This window comes from Castanea sativa, chromosome 3 (genome assembly GCF_040712315.1).
Source record: "Castanea sativa cultivar Marrone di Chiusa Pesio chromosome 3, ASM4071231v1".
Taxonomy (NCBI): Eukaryota; Viridiplantae; Streptophyta; class Magnoliopsida; order Fagales; family Fagaceae; genus Castanea; species Castanea sativa.
Genome location: NC_134015.1, coordinates 48,441,054 through 48,455,410, shown reverse-complemented (window position 1 = coordinate 48,455,410; position 14,357 = coordinate 48,441,054). Strand labels below are relative to the sequence as shown.

Here is a 14,357-nt window from a genome sequence, read left to right as displayed (position 1 = left end):
TTATCTAAGAATTATATGAGAAATAATTGATTTGAAATATATTATTCTTGCTCAAATGTTAGTTGCTTTTGTAACAATTGAAACAAAGTCTAACAAAAAAAAAAAAAAAACAATAATTGCATTCTTTAGTAGGCATGAAACATACCTATTTATATTAGTCACTATATCATACAATTTTTAAATACATATATTATGATCAAAATCACTACATTAGTCTTATTGTCTTAGGGAAATTATTGAAATATTTTTTTATGCATTCAATAGTTGGGACTTGGGAGTGGAGATTTGAACATTGGATGTGTTCACAAAGAGATGCCAACTAGTTGAAGCGTTTAACAAAAAATATTGAAATATTAGAGGAAACTAATAATAAAACATTGTGCCAAAACTTAGCTAGTAAAAATAATTATGCACCACGTTTATTGTCAATAGTTCTTCTTCTCATATAACTCCTATATTGATTAGAATTCTAAATTCATTACAATTTTTATAATATAATGAATTTCTTCCAACTTTATATATATTTTTTATTTTATTTTGGTGTAGTCACACTCACCATCTTAGTTTTTTTAAAAAATATTATGTATTTATCTTCTTTGTTTTTGTTTTATGTTTTGGTCCCAGTGAGTTAAATTCTTTGGCCTCAGCCATCAATGATTTTATAGGATATCTTTAGAGCATCCATAGCCCATATGACAAATTGCAAATGTAAGCCCAAAAACGTCACTCCATTAGAACTTGTAAAAGCCAACAATTGCAAATTTTTTTTCAATTCAGCTACAGTGTAATTCTAAATGTAGAATGCACTGTAATTGAGTTGTAAACCTAAATACTATTATTTAATTCTCTTTCTCTCCTTCTTTTTATTAAACAATTCCAATACTTTCTCTCTCCTCTCTCTCTCTCTCTCGTTATTTCTTTGCTCTCTTCCTTCTCTCTTTAGACCCAAAACCCATAGCCACCACACCACGACAGATTGGCCTGGCTGACGGCGGCAACGTGGCTTGGTTTCTCTCTCTCTGGTTGACGGCAGTGACATGGATTGGTGTTGGTTTGTGTTGATTGTGTTGGATTTTTGGAATGGGTTTTGATGGGGTTTGCTATGGGTGGGTTTCGATGGTTTGGGTTTGCCATGGATCTGGTTTTGGGTTTGCCACCGCGAGTTGTGGGGACCGTGGGTTGCTTTTTTTTTTTTTTTTTGATTTTTGTGGTGTTGATGGTCGGAGAGGGTGGTGTTCTTCAGATTTTCATTGGTGGTGGTGGTTGGTTGGTTGGTTTGGTGGCATGGGTTTGTGGTGAGTGGGGGAGTGGTGGACGGGTGGGTTGTTTTGGCTGTGGATTTGGTGGACAGGTTTGGGTTTGGGCTTTGGTCGTGGGTTCTTCAGATTTTCAGATTTTTTTTTTTGGTGTTGACGGTAGATTATGGGTTGCTGGTGGTGGTGGTGTCAGATGTGTGTAGTGCAGCGGTGGTGGGCTTGTGGTGATGGTGGTTGTAGCGCTGGTGGGTTTGTGGTTGTTCTTGAATAGAAAGAATGAGAGAGAAAAGAATAAATAATGTGTTGTATGGTAAATACTGGTGATTTTGAGATATATTATTTTATTGTGTAGAAATGTTATTTTAATGTATTGTATTGTAAAATAAAAGTTGGGATGGTGGAGGATTGTAAAATAGTATTGTATAAATTGATAAAGTAGTTTTTTGAGATGGTAAAGTAGAATAGGATGAGATTTTGGGCTATGGATGCTCTTAGTAAGAAGAGAGATGAATAATACCTTGAAACTTTCAAATATAATTTACAATTCATTAATAGTACTTCTTGGAGAGAATCTGAGTATAATTAACCGTGGTGTGAATAACATAATTTGCACTACATAAATTTAAGTAGCTGAATTAATCCAATAAAATAGTTTAAAAGAGTTTACATTATCACATTAACTCTTGGCGGGACATGTACAAGGATTTTAATTTTTCTTATTAAATCTTTAATTTTTTAAATTTTTTTTATAGAACTCTACTCTAACCTAATCTAAGTGTAAGTGTATGAGTCTCCCTCTTAGAGACTTGAAAGTTGAAACTGACACTTATATTTGTTGACCAATACTTATATTTGTTGATTGACTATTGCGGGCGAGATTTTTTTTGGAAGGACTCCCATGTAATTTTTTCTCTCCTTATATTAAATCTTCGATCCTTCCAACAACGTAGAACACAACTGCTGCTCACATGATCATTCCTTCTTCCTTCACTATATCTCTTTCTTGTTCTTTATTTTAGTAGGTAAGTACGTACGCAATCCATTGTGGATTGCTAAAATAATTCACTGTTAAAAACCATTGTGGATTTGCTTTCTTTATCAGTTACGCTTATGTTGAATCTTTTTTCAATGGTTTGGTTAAAATTACGTGGATGGTCTTTTAAGATTTGGACAATAAAATATTTAAGGGTAAACTATGTATTTGGTCCCTGATTTTTTAAATGTGTCAATTTGGTCTCTAACGTTTTGGCTCTGTGTCAAAATGGTTATTATTAATATATATATATATAAAAGCAGAGACCTCATATGGGAGAGTATGAGGTTCTGCCACGTGGCACACTCTATGAAGAGAATTAAAATACCTTAACTCACATTAAAGGTAAGAACAAATTAATTATTGACTTTTGGTTTTATTTGGTTCAATGTTTTAAGACTTTTCTAATTAAAAAAAGATATTCTTTGTATTATTTGGTTCAATGTTTGAAGACATTTTATCTCTCACACATACACACAAAACACTTTGCATTTTAATTCACTTTTTCACCTCTTGCATTTCTAGCCGTTTATATATATCTACTTATTGCCCTTCATGCTATTCCATGTCAAATACACATAGACAAAAAATAATGTCATTTACCTTCAATCTTTCAACGACACTTACCTAACTCTAACATTGTTGCTTCATTTGCTCCTACCCCGTTTGAGTTGGCTATAACCAAGGAAGGAGGGTTTGCGTTTTATATTGAGTGACAATGGCGATTACGATTTTGATGTCAACGTCGGATGTTGTAAATTTGTGGGTTTTGTAAACGATGTGATTAACCGTGGGTGTTTGAGATGTGTATTTTGTTTTAGAATTAAGGAGAGAGAAAGACACATTCTATAAAAAATTTTATTCTATAATTTTTCTTCAAAGTTTTTTTTTTTTTCATTATTTCAATTGAATAATTATAATGAATATGTGTATGCAATTTATAATTGTTGTTTTTTTTGATAAACTCATTACTAATAAAGTTTTATAACAACTATGCTATAATACATCTACAACATTCTCCAAAATCATCTTATATAAAATATTACAATATTATCCGTGTATTGCACGGGTAACTTACTAGTTGTTAAATAATGGATGGAAAATGTAGATGTGGCTAATAGCCCAAATAAAAAATCATTTTTAGGCCACATTAGATGACATGTGTAATGCCACATGGAATAAAAAATAAAATTAAGAATTTGTTGAAATATCAAATATATTAAATTACAATATGCTCTAAAAATGAAAAATGAAAAATGAAAAATGAAAACTATAAAATAAAGTAAAACCATTTTAGAATATTCTCATCACTTTCTCAGCATCCAAATAGAAAATCATTTGAACCCCAAACACTCTTCAAATCAAGACCCACGGCAACCCATCTCTTGCACCACTTTTCAAACCAAGGAAAACATTCTTACTTGTTGATCTACTAGGAAAATGACTCAAATTTAGAATATGAAATTTCACCACCAATTTCGTCCTTTGTTTTGGGCAACAAAACAAGGGAACTACCAGCTGGCGTTGATGCTCAATCCAATTAACATCCCAAAAGAGAAAACACATTATGCCCAATGACGATGCAAGCAGTAAAGACAATGACAACGTCGTGTATGCAATTGAAATATGGGAGTGAAATCAAATAGGGCGACGGTAAGTGGGTTGGGCGATAGAGGCATGGGAACCGTACGTGAGCCTCCATCCTCATCTCCTCAAATAATTTCTTACTTTCTTGCACTTGTAGCCTATGCTATTTGTACAGCTTTATTTACTGGGGGCAAGAAGGAGCACGTAGGAATGCCGACTGCTACATAAGCCACTAGTAATGGATGAGAGAAAGCGAACAACACCTTGTATAGGTTGGGCAGAGCTTGAAGAAACGAGCTCATAGTCTCGACTGCACAATGATGGTTTTCGTGGGTTTTGTAAATTGGTGGAGGAGAAGGGTTGCCATGGGTCTTGGTTTGAAGGGTGTTTGGGTTCAAATGATTTTCTTTACTTTATTTTATAATTAAAATTTTAAAGCAGATTCTTATGACCAAAATTTTTTAATTTAATTTTTTATTTCATGTGGCATTATACATGGTATAAAAATGAATTTTTATTTGGGCCGTTAGCCATATCAGTATTTTTCATCTATCATTTAATTTTATAGACTATTTTAACACAATATTTAAATGTTAAAGACCAAATTAACACATTTGAAAGGTCAAGAACCAAATTGACATGTAGTGTAAAGGTTAAGGAACAAATACTTAGTTTACCCTATATTTAAAATACTAACCAAAAAGGAGAAAAAAGGAAAATTATATACTAGCCCTCGTCATCAATTGCGAGTGGCATGCAGTTTTAACTAATTGCAAAATTTAGTACTAATAATTTTAAAAAATTGATAAAAATGCATCATCATCTAATTATTATTAATAAAATACTAAAATTGAAAACAAACCATTTTTCGATATAAATTTGGATAGTTTATGGCTGCTTTTGATGTATATTTCTCTTGAAGTATTAATAAATTTATACTTTTATAAATAAATAAATAAATAAGTGTAGACAAAGTCTAAGTAGTTTTATTTAAGATCTAAAATCTAAGTAGGATTCGTATAATTTGGTTCAAAATCTAAGTACTTGTGATTAAATACATCACTTATTGTTTTTAGTTCAATAAAATTACACTTAGTTTTAGTTTGGTTCAAAATTTAATAATTCGTATAATTTGGTTCAAAATTTAATAATTTTAGTACTAAAATCTAAAATCTAAAACAAAGTTAATAAGTTAAAAAAAAATTAGTTCAACAACAAAAATTGCCAATAGCAAAGTTTATTTATTTATTTATTATAATTTGAAAAGCCCAAATAACCAATTTTACTCAAAATAAATAGCATAGCCCTTTAAAAAATTTTAGATAGAACTAGAGTGATCATACTTTTTGAGTGGATGGTGGGACCTAGAAAATTAGAATACTACCTACTTGTTTATAGAGTGGTTATAAGCTTTTGCTTGCTCTTTTAGTTTCTACTACAACTACGGAGTGAACATTTGTAATTAGGAATGTCACTAAAGTTGACATTTGCAACGAAATGGAAGATAAATTTTTTGCAAACGCTATGATGTTATTTATTAAAAGGGACATTGATGCGACATTTAGTACGGATTCAATCATAAATGATTTCGAAGATTTAAAAAAATGTTGAATTTTCTTTTCATAATTGATTACATTGTATTGTATTAAGAAACAATAATTTTGTATCTTTTTATATGTTGATAGTTTATTAATACTAAATGGATGCTTATTTGAAGTTTCAAAATTTTTTGTTTGTTTATATTTTCGCCCCTAACTCCAAGTTCCCGACTCCGTCCTTGCTCAGGAAAGACTTAAAAAAGATGAACAAACAAAGAGATACATATAGTTCATACAAAGTGATGTGGGGCTTTTTGTTAATAATAGAGGCTTAGCATCGTTTTCCCAATAAATATAATATAACAAAGAAATACTGAAAGCATTCTATACAAATTGAATATGTTTGTTATATTACAAGCTTTTCTGCTCCCTGATTTAGATAAGTACAACTTGAAGGTCCTCACTGGCAGCAGAAGAATAAACAGCCCTGTGATCCATACAAAGGTGTCATCTCTTTGCCTTTTGAAGTGTCAATGGCTTTTAACATGGTCACTACCTCTTTCATCTCTGGTCTTCTGTTGGGGTTTGAATGCCAACATCGTGTAATAATTTCTGCTAGAGAATTTGGGCAACAGCTTGGTATGTCTGGCCTCATGCTCTACATTTTTAAGTACAAAATTTGTCAAGCTTTATTTAATGTGCAATAATACATATCAAAGATAGATAAGTTGAAGGAAATTATATACCAGATAAACAACAGACGAAGTCAGATCTGAGAATTTAAGGTTAGGATATGGCGTATCACAACAATATATCTCCCACAAGCAAATTCCGAAACTGTACACGTCACATTTTCTGTTATATGGTTTATTTTCAAGTACCTGCATCAAATTGACATCATATGATTTAGCTAGAAATGTATTGGATTCAGGAATTATTTGCAAAAATTAACTAAAGGAAAACAATAGTACTAATAAATCTTGGTCAGATGTTCTTAAAAGTGACCAAAAAAAATCTTAGAATCTTTTAATTTATAGAATATATGGGCAATTATTTTTAATTCCCTGCTTCTACATAGTATCACTTAGTAAAGTTTCTACACAACCTTGTTACAAGCACAAAATTTTTCACCCAAATATTCACATTCTCGCTCACATGGCACCTCACTCTAGCCCAGCACAACATTAACAACAATTATAGGATCACAGCCAATTTTACACACTTTGCCACAACTTTCTTATTTGACTGGTTGTAAAGAAAATTCTAAGCTGAAAAAATGGCAAAATATAAAGCAAAAAAAACTATAAATTCTAAAATTGTAAAGTAACAAAGTCAAATAATTACAATAGGAACTATACCTCAGGAGCCATATAGCCAAGGGTCCCTGTACTGCCAGTCATGTCAATAGGATTTGAAGCTTCAAGACGTGCGACACCAAAGTCTATTATCTTTAGAGTAAGATTCTTGTCAAGAAGCAAGTTTTCTGTCTTTACATCTCTATGAACAATCTTCCGAGAATGAAGGTAACTCAACCTATAAGGAAGAAGAGGGTAGAGTCTCCTTAAGTAATTAGTTGTTTATGTGCTACTACAATAAACTACTGGGCATGGACTATTTGAAATGCTTCAAGATGTACATCTTTGTTAAACATTTTGCCACAATTTGCACATGCGTGAACTACTTGTGATTAAATACATCACTTATACATTGATTTACTATTGGTATTTGGTAAAAAGTAATCCAATATATCCGCTTCATGAGACGTGCAAATTGTGGCAAAATACATGTGTGATACTAGACTTGTCCCATTCAGGTGAGTTGAACATTCACATCGTTTTTATCATGTAACAAATTACCAATCACCACATGACATGTAAGCAGTTGTGAGAAAATGTTTATGAAAATGTTTTCCTTAGACTTATGAAACCCAAATAGTATTTAATTAATGTAAGTTGCAACATTAGAGAAATGTAAGAGAATTGAAGTGGGATAGGAATTTGTCTGACCCATTTGCAAGATCCAGTGCAATTCGTACGACATTTTTGAAAGCCAACTTCCTTTCCCGGTTCTTTGTCAGGTAAGATTTTAGAGTACCACAAGGAAAATACTCAATAATAACACAACCAGCAGTATTTTGCATGTCAACTCGCTTTTTTTGCGTTTGGAATTTTAAGCCTGATGTACCCAATGTAGCTCCTATGAACTGAGGAAAAAAAATAAAAATAAAGAAAAATGAGATCTATGGGCATGTGAATCAGGGTTATATATATATATATATATATATATATATAGAGAGAGAGAGAGAGAGAGAGAGAGAGAGAGAGTCAAAAAACTCTCTCTTTTGTACCTAGAAGGCAATTTTTTTTTTTTTTTTTTGGTTTTTTGTTTTGGGATGAATATGGAAGGCACTAGCATGATCCGACATTGTCAATGCAAGTAGTTATACGAATCAAGAAAGTTCATGCTAAATGAAAAGCAACATTTATTGCAATGCAATAATAGGAGGACAACCACACGATTCTCTTAATCAATAAAAAATTTTAAATTTATTTTATTTTATTTATTGACTACTAATTTTAAGAAATACATTTTTTTTTGCTATAAATTTTTTTAAAAAGAAATACACATTGTTTGACAATATATGGTTTACTTTTGTTGGCTGGAACGACTATGTATATATATATATCCAAAATTATACATTTTTCTCTTAATTAATACAAATGAGCAAGACTTAGGAAAATGTGAAAGAGGTATCAAGTAATATCGAATATGCAACTAGGCTAAGATTGATGCCAGTATTCATTAAACATGCAACTGAATTTTAATTTCTATCTCATATTCACACGTGAAAATCAACCAAAAATTATAAATTTTTGCAAAGAAATGTTTTCACGTATAGATTAATTAAACTGTTCCTTTTTTTTTCCCAAAAAAAGGAAATACATCAAATTAAGAGAGTAAATTCATTACGTACCTTAGCAATATTAGGATGATCAAGCTTATGCCAAACAGAAACCTCTTGTCTAAAAGAAGTCCTAAGCAATGCTATTTCAGCTTCTGTTCTTTGTCCTTCTTCCCAGTCCAAGACTTTAACTAAGAATTTATAATACAGAAAAAAATGGGGTCACTGAAATCTGAATCTAAAATCTCTTAAAGAAAGAAAAGAGGCTTAGAAACTGCAATCACCAGCGACGTCTTGGCCATCGTAGAGGCCTCTATAGACGGTACCAAAGGCACCATGAGCAATCACTTGTTTTATGATAAGCTTGGTGGAATCAATTTCCCAGTCTTGTTTTTGGGTGAGACTCACTTTATTTTCTTTGTCAAGGTTCTGCATTGCCCATACTCGGTTTAGATGCCTCTGAAGTTGCTCGTCTATCCTCTTTATGTCTTCTAACATGTCCGCCCTCACAACCCCTTTACTCGGTTCTTCCATATCTCTGTCTCTTTGAGGCTTTTGCTTTGCTGGGATAATCAACAAATTGAATTCTCTTTAAGAAGGTTTGGATGAAATGAATATTAAAGTGGAAAAAGGTTTTCTATTACGTCAAGGCAAGTTGGTCGAGTTTATTTTATTAATTTTAAAGTTCACATTTATACTTTATAACATTAATATAACACGTAAGTAGTTTTTTTTTTTTGGTAACCACACGTAAGTAGTTTTAGATTTTGATAAGAGAGACAAGTTATATGTTCCTACATGCCTACTGTTTCCTTTGTACAAGTAAATAAGCAATCCTCTATCTAAAAAATCCAGAATTGCCTGCCTTGAACTTGTATTCCTTTGGTTTGGGAAGCACACGTACGTTTGAGTCTTGACTAAGAAGATTTGCATGTGACACAAAAGTGAATTTGGTGCATGGTTGTTCAACATATCTGAACACTGATGGCATGTCTGCAAGCACAATACTCCAATTGAGGCGAGATCAAAGTCTAAGAGCACAACTTCAAGTTATGTTTTCAGAGCAATTTTCGTGTGTGCGCAACAAAATGTGTAACAAGTATTTTTCAAAGTCTAAAAGTAACAATTCAAGTCACATTTTTAATGCAATTTTTGCATGTGTACAACAAGATGTGCGTAACAAGTATTAACTACAGCGTAAGTCAAAGACTCAAAAGCCCCCCCCCCCCCAAAAAAAAAAAAAAAAGATTGTTAAAAGTTTGACCAGGTGAGAGATTGCGTATGGGTATGAAATTTTGAGCATGATGCTGCAACGAGATCATCAAACTCCGACCAGATTTGGTGGGTGTACGTATAATATGAGATACCAACTTCCTTTAGCTACGTCATTTTGAATATTTTGTGATTTTTAAACAAACTCATGGAGCATATAGTAAAATATTTTTGCTAATAAATATATTAATTGGACTTCGCTCAATGGCAAGCATTTAGCATGCATATCGAGATGCTCAAAATTATATTCATAAAATCAGAGTGAGGTTAATAAAAAAAAAAATATAACAGATTAAACCTGGCAACTATACATGTAAATAGAATGATATTATATTTGAGCTTTTATATACGTTAAGAATTTATTTTTTTATTTTTTTAAAACTCAGGGTTTAATTTGTTATACCCTAAAACTATAGGGTTTAAAATGAAAAATTGTCATTATAATATATCTTCTCACAAAAATATTTACTTGTATTAGACCAATAATTTGAGCAAATAAATAATATTGCACTTACGTGAGGATTTGCTTGGAACTCTCAGGAAAGAAGAGAATACATTAAATTATCGAACAAACTCATATTCAATACATAGAATGAAAGCCCACCTGATGGTAGAATCTATACTCCAACATCTCTTTCTAAAATATGGTAAGCATAATTATGCTTGACCATGACAAGAGTAAATTTTCATCCGAAAGAAAATCAATCTTTAAGTGAGTAATGCCAGTGGTTGCTCTAGAAATATTTTTCAAGGTGGTCATTAAGAAATTTAAATCACACAAAATTTAATTAAAAGAGAACTTCATATTTTGATCCAAAAAAAAAAACCGCACACACAGAAATACAAAAAGTCTTACAATTTCCTTCTACAATTTGTTATTTTTTTTAATTTTGAAATTTTTGCTTGATAGTTTCGTTACCAATGTTGCAAGTTACATCTCTATCAAAATTTTATTTAGATAAAAATTTTCTTGGGATTTTTTATTTTGTTTGTAAGGACCTAATATATTGTTAAGGGGACTAAAATTTAAGGACAAAATTTGGCTACGAACTTTCATTAAATAAATAAATTAACATGGCCACATATTTTGTAAATTTAATTTTTAAATTGCATGTTTTTTATATTTTTAAAAGGTATGTCAAATTTTATGTCAATCGTATGTCATTTTATTTTGATCTTTAAATTTATTTTTTATGTATAAATTTAGACTACAAAAATTTGAAATTTAAATATTTGATTGATGACATAACTATGATTTTCTTGAAATTTTGTAAGTATGAAGGATAAAAAAAAATGTAATCTATTTGTGAATTTGTCAAAATTCACGTATAATAAAAAATACAAAATTGAATAGAGTTATAGTCTTAGTTTACAACTAAGTTTGTTACCAAATTTTGTCCAAAATTTAATTATGTTGGGCCTAAAAAAATTTAGGGTGGTCACAAATATTTTTTGAGGATTAAAAAATTAAAAAATTTTATATATAATAATTTTTTTTTTCAGGTCAGGGTGGTCTTGTGACTACCCTGAACTGAACGTGGAGCCGCTAGTGAGTAATGCTACAACTACAAACTGTTGTACAATATTTTTACAAACTATTAATATGACAGATTCTTACTAGTTTTCATCTAGATCCACCACTAACATCACTATTTTTATTTACCAATAACCATTCACCGCACTAGCAGTTTTGTAAAATAGTTCGTGATTTTAGTATTTTCCATCTTAAAAGTATGGACTGCCATTTTAGCTTGCTTATACATTTGATTTGAAGATAATGATTGCGAAAGTAGATATGACTAATAGTATCATCTTAATCAAGACTACAAACATAGTAAATTTCATGGCCCTACGATTCAATCCTTGGATTATAACATTAGTATTCCAAGCAGCCTAAAACATAGCTTCTAGAAGCAACCACAAACTTATATTGGCATGAAAAGAGAACCTACCTTATAGCCTTAAAAAACTGCCAATACTCTCCCACAGAACCCATTTCATTTTTAATTCAGGAGTTTCAATGAAAAGAAGCAGAAAACTAAGATAGCTTAGCTCAGTTGTACATCTCCACAAGAAGATGGTATATGGTCATTTATAAAGAAGTGAGAAATCTCAATTCCCTTTCCCACCTGGAAACCAGAAAAGAAATCCTGTTGCTCCTACAATCCAATTTACTCAAACCCCTATAAAGCTGAAGATGCTAGTTGGGGGTCTGTGCACAAGAACTGAGAATGTCACAGTGGAAAGTCAAGAAATGATGTTGGTCGAAGAAAGAGGCATATTTGGATTTGTCTGTTAACAATTTTTTACTTAATTGCAAACACTATCATAGGCTGATTGATCTTTTTATTTTCTGGGAAAATTGAGAAGTCATAACAATGGGAACTCAAGACATCAAAAATTGATGAGATAAAATATAAAATTCATGTTCTATTTTTTGAGGAAAGGAAGTCAATCCCGCTTCAGTCCAAATTGTCACCGTCCAGAAGTCCACCAAATGTTGAGGATGATGATCTTTGAAAACTCTCTTTCTGATAATAAGAGGTTTGGAAAATGAGAGAGCGAGCAAGAGATGTGACTTGGGGATGACGATCTTGGTCAGAGAAAGAGGCAACGAAGAGAAAAAAGGTGAGAGAAAAAGCTTAATATGAGGTGAACATTTTTTAACCCTTGGATTTTATGTGGGCTACGTGTCAGTCATCTAAATTAAAACGGGAGAAAACGGGAGAGTTATAAACGGGAGGGGAGCCTGTCCCATATATCTTCTTCTTCTTCTTCTTCTTTAAATAAAAAAATATTTCTTCTTCTTTATACAAACATACAATTGAACAATATTTCAACATCAATCAATAAATCTCCCCTCCAAACCTTTCTTCTTCTTCTTCTTCTTCTTCTTTAACCTTCAGACCCAATTCCCTCAAAACCCAAACCAAACCCCTATCAATCACCTCTAAGCTCGCCACCATCTCAGTCTCTAGGCTTAGGCCGAAATACCGCGCCTTTGTTGGGCCAGAGTGGGGTCTGAGGGTCCAGCCCATTCCTTGTAAAGACCCTTGAAGAAACATGCAAGATCGAGAAAAATATCTTGCTCAGTTTCATCCAATTCTTGATAACTTACTTGGAGTACTTTTTGAATATCTTTGTCAGAAATCATTTTGTACTTATCTAATGCACTTTTCCATTCCATTTCACTTCTTCCATGCAAATTGGCACCAATTATTGATAGAGCTAATGGAAGGCCCTTGGCATAACATATAACCTGATCAATAAGTTTTGAATAATCTTCCTTGGGTTTGTTTTTATGAAAGGCATGCATACTAAATAGTTCAAGAGCTTCATGATTATCTAATCCCTTAACCTCGTAAGTCGAATGGCGTATGCTTAAAGTTTGTAACAAATGTTTATTTCTTATTGTTATAATTATTCGACTTCCAGAAGCAAGCCAATCACATCCTCCAATCAATCTTTCTATTTGGTATAATTTATCCACATCATCAAGAATTAGAAGAATTCTTTTATTGTGAAGTATGTTCCCTATTGCAACGGTTCCTTTCGATTCACTGCGCACCTTCAGTTGTCCATTCATCCCTAGGGTCTCACGAAGAAGTATCTCTTGTAGTTGGATAATGCCATCAAATGTCCCTGACTTGTCTTTAACATTTTCCAAAAAGTTGATTCCTTCGAAATGATCTAATATTTTGTTATAAATAGCTTTTGCAATGGTTGTTTTACCCACTCCACCGGGGCCATAGATACCTAACATACGAACATCATCTGACCCAATTTCTAATTGCAAAATTATGGCCTCTACGCGAGAATTTATTCCAATAGGGTATTGAGCAACAAATAATGGCATCCGATTTAATTTAAAATTTGAGATCTCTTCAACAATTTCTTAGATAAATTCAAATTCAGTACAGCTGTCATTCACAAAGCATACAAGACATATAAATAGTTAAATTATAAAATTGAAGTATGAACCGGAACTAAATTCAAGATGTTCAATTTGAGCGTTACAATTTACATCTACTAAATTTATAGATCTAAGAACTATAACTTTATTAGGATTTTTTCTAATTATTATTTTTTCTAGAAAATTAGCTTTAGGTTTTTAGCATGAATTTGCTTGGAAAATCTAGTTAGATGAGGGGCACAAACTTATTGAAATCCCACTTATAATACTTGAACAAAATTACTAAGAATTTCTTCTAAAAAAATTTGAAACCACATATTAGAGAAACTCCTTATTATTTGGTAAGATAATCTAATATTAAGTTTTTCTTTAAAAATTTTTTTTGGGTAAAATCTAATATTTTGTTATTTTATTTTTTACTATTGACCCATAGCTAACTGCCTTAGTAGAAGATATGACCAAAAAAAAAAAAAAATCCATAATTTGGAAAACTTAAAAAAGGAAATGGATGGCCATCAAATAGAAGTTGTTTAACTATAAAATCTACTGGTCATTACAAAACCATTAAAAATTTTCTTTTATGAGAAAACTATTAGAACTTGTATGATTGTATGAGCATAAAAGTAGTCATTAAATATAGGAACATACTCATGCTTGTAATGCCAACCAGATAATTGGCAGCATCACATAAAGCTTTCCTCCAACTTTGCAACTTCTTGTTATCCTTTGATTTTTTTTCATGTTTAGATAATGCTTTTCCATACTTTCCTTTTTGGTTGCGAACTTCTGATGGATCTACATTGTAAAAAACCGACCACACTAATTGGTCATTATTCTTACACTCAACAATTTTAGC

At 31.7% G+C, this 14,357-nt stretch overlaps 2 protein-coding genes across 2 annotated transcripts; both read right to left on the bottom strand.

Annotated features, from left to right (window-relative positions):
- Positions 1–5,653: 5,653 nt before the first annotated feature.
- LOC142629293 (serine/threonine-protein kinase 52-like) lies at positions 5,654–8,893 on the bottom strand. Its single transcript, XM_075803254.1, has 6 exons — positions 8,601–8,893; positions 8,389–8,507; positions 7,421–7,617; positions 6,773–6,947; positions 6,161–6,295; positions 5,654–6,072 (listed from the first exon to the last, which is right to left on the bottom strand). The coding sequence occupies exons 1-6, from the start codon at positions 8,848–8,850 to the stop codon at positions 5,875–5,877; spliced, it is 1,074 nt and encodes a 357-aa protein (XP_075659369.1). The 5' UTR covers positions 8,851–8,893; the 3' UTR covers positions 5,654–5,874.
- Positions 8,894–12,568: 3,675 nt separating this feature from the next.
- Positions 12,569–13,444, bottom strand: LOC142629082 (disease resistance protein RUN1-like). The gene has a single exon (XM_075803073.1). It carries the CDS (start codon positions 13,442–13,444, stop codon positions 12,569–12,571), a length of 876 nt encoding a protein of 291 aa, XP_075659188.1.
- Positions 13,445–14,357: the final 913 nt, after the last annotated feature.

Coding starts and splice junctions, on each gene's coding strand:
- LOC142629293 (XM_075803254.1), bottom strand. CDS start 8,850: ATGGAAGAACCGAGTAAAGGGGTTGTGAGGGCGGACATGTTAGAAGAC. Junction 7,618..8,388: donor ATCATCCTAATATTGCTAAG/GTACGTAATGAA, acceptor TTTTTTCCTCAG/TTCATAGGAGCTACATTGGG. Junction 6,073..6,160: donor CTTCGTCTGTTGTTTATCTG/GTATATAATTTC, acceptor TTAAAAATGTAG/AGCATGAGGCCAGACATACC.
- LOC142629082 (XM_075803073.1), bottom strand. CDS start 13,444: ATGCCATTATTTGTTGCTCAATACCCTATTGGAATAAATTCTCGCGTA.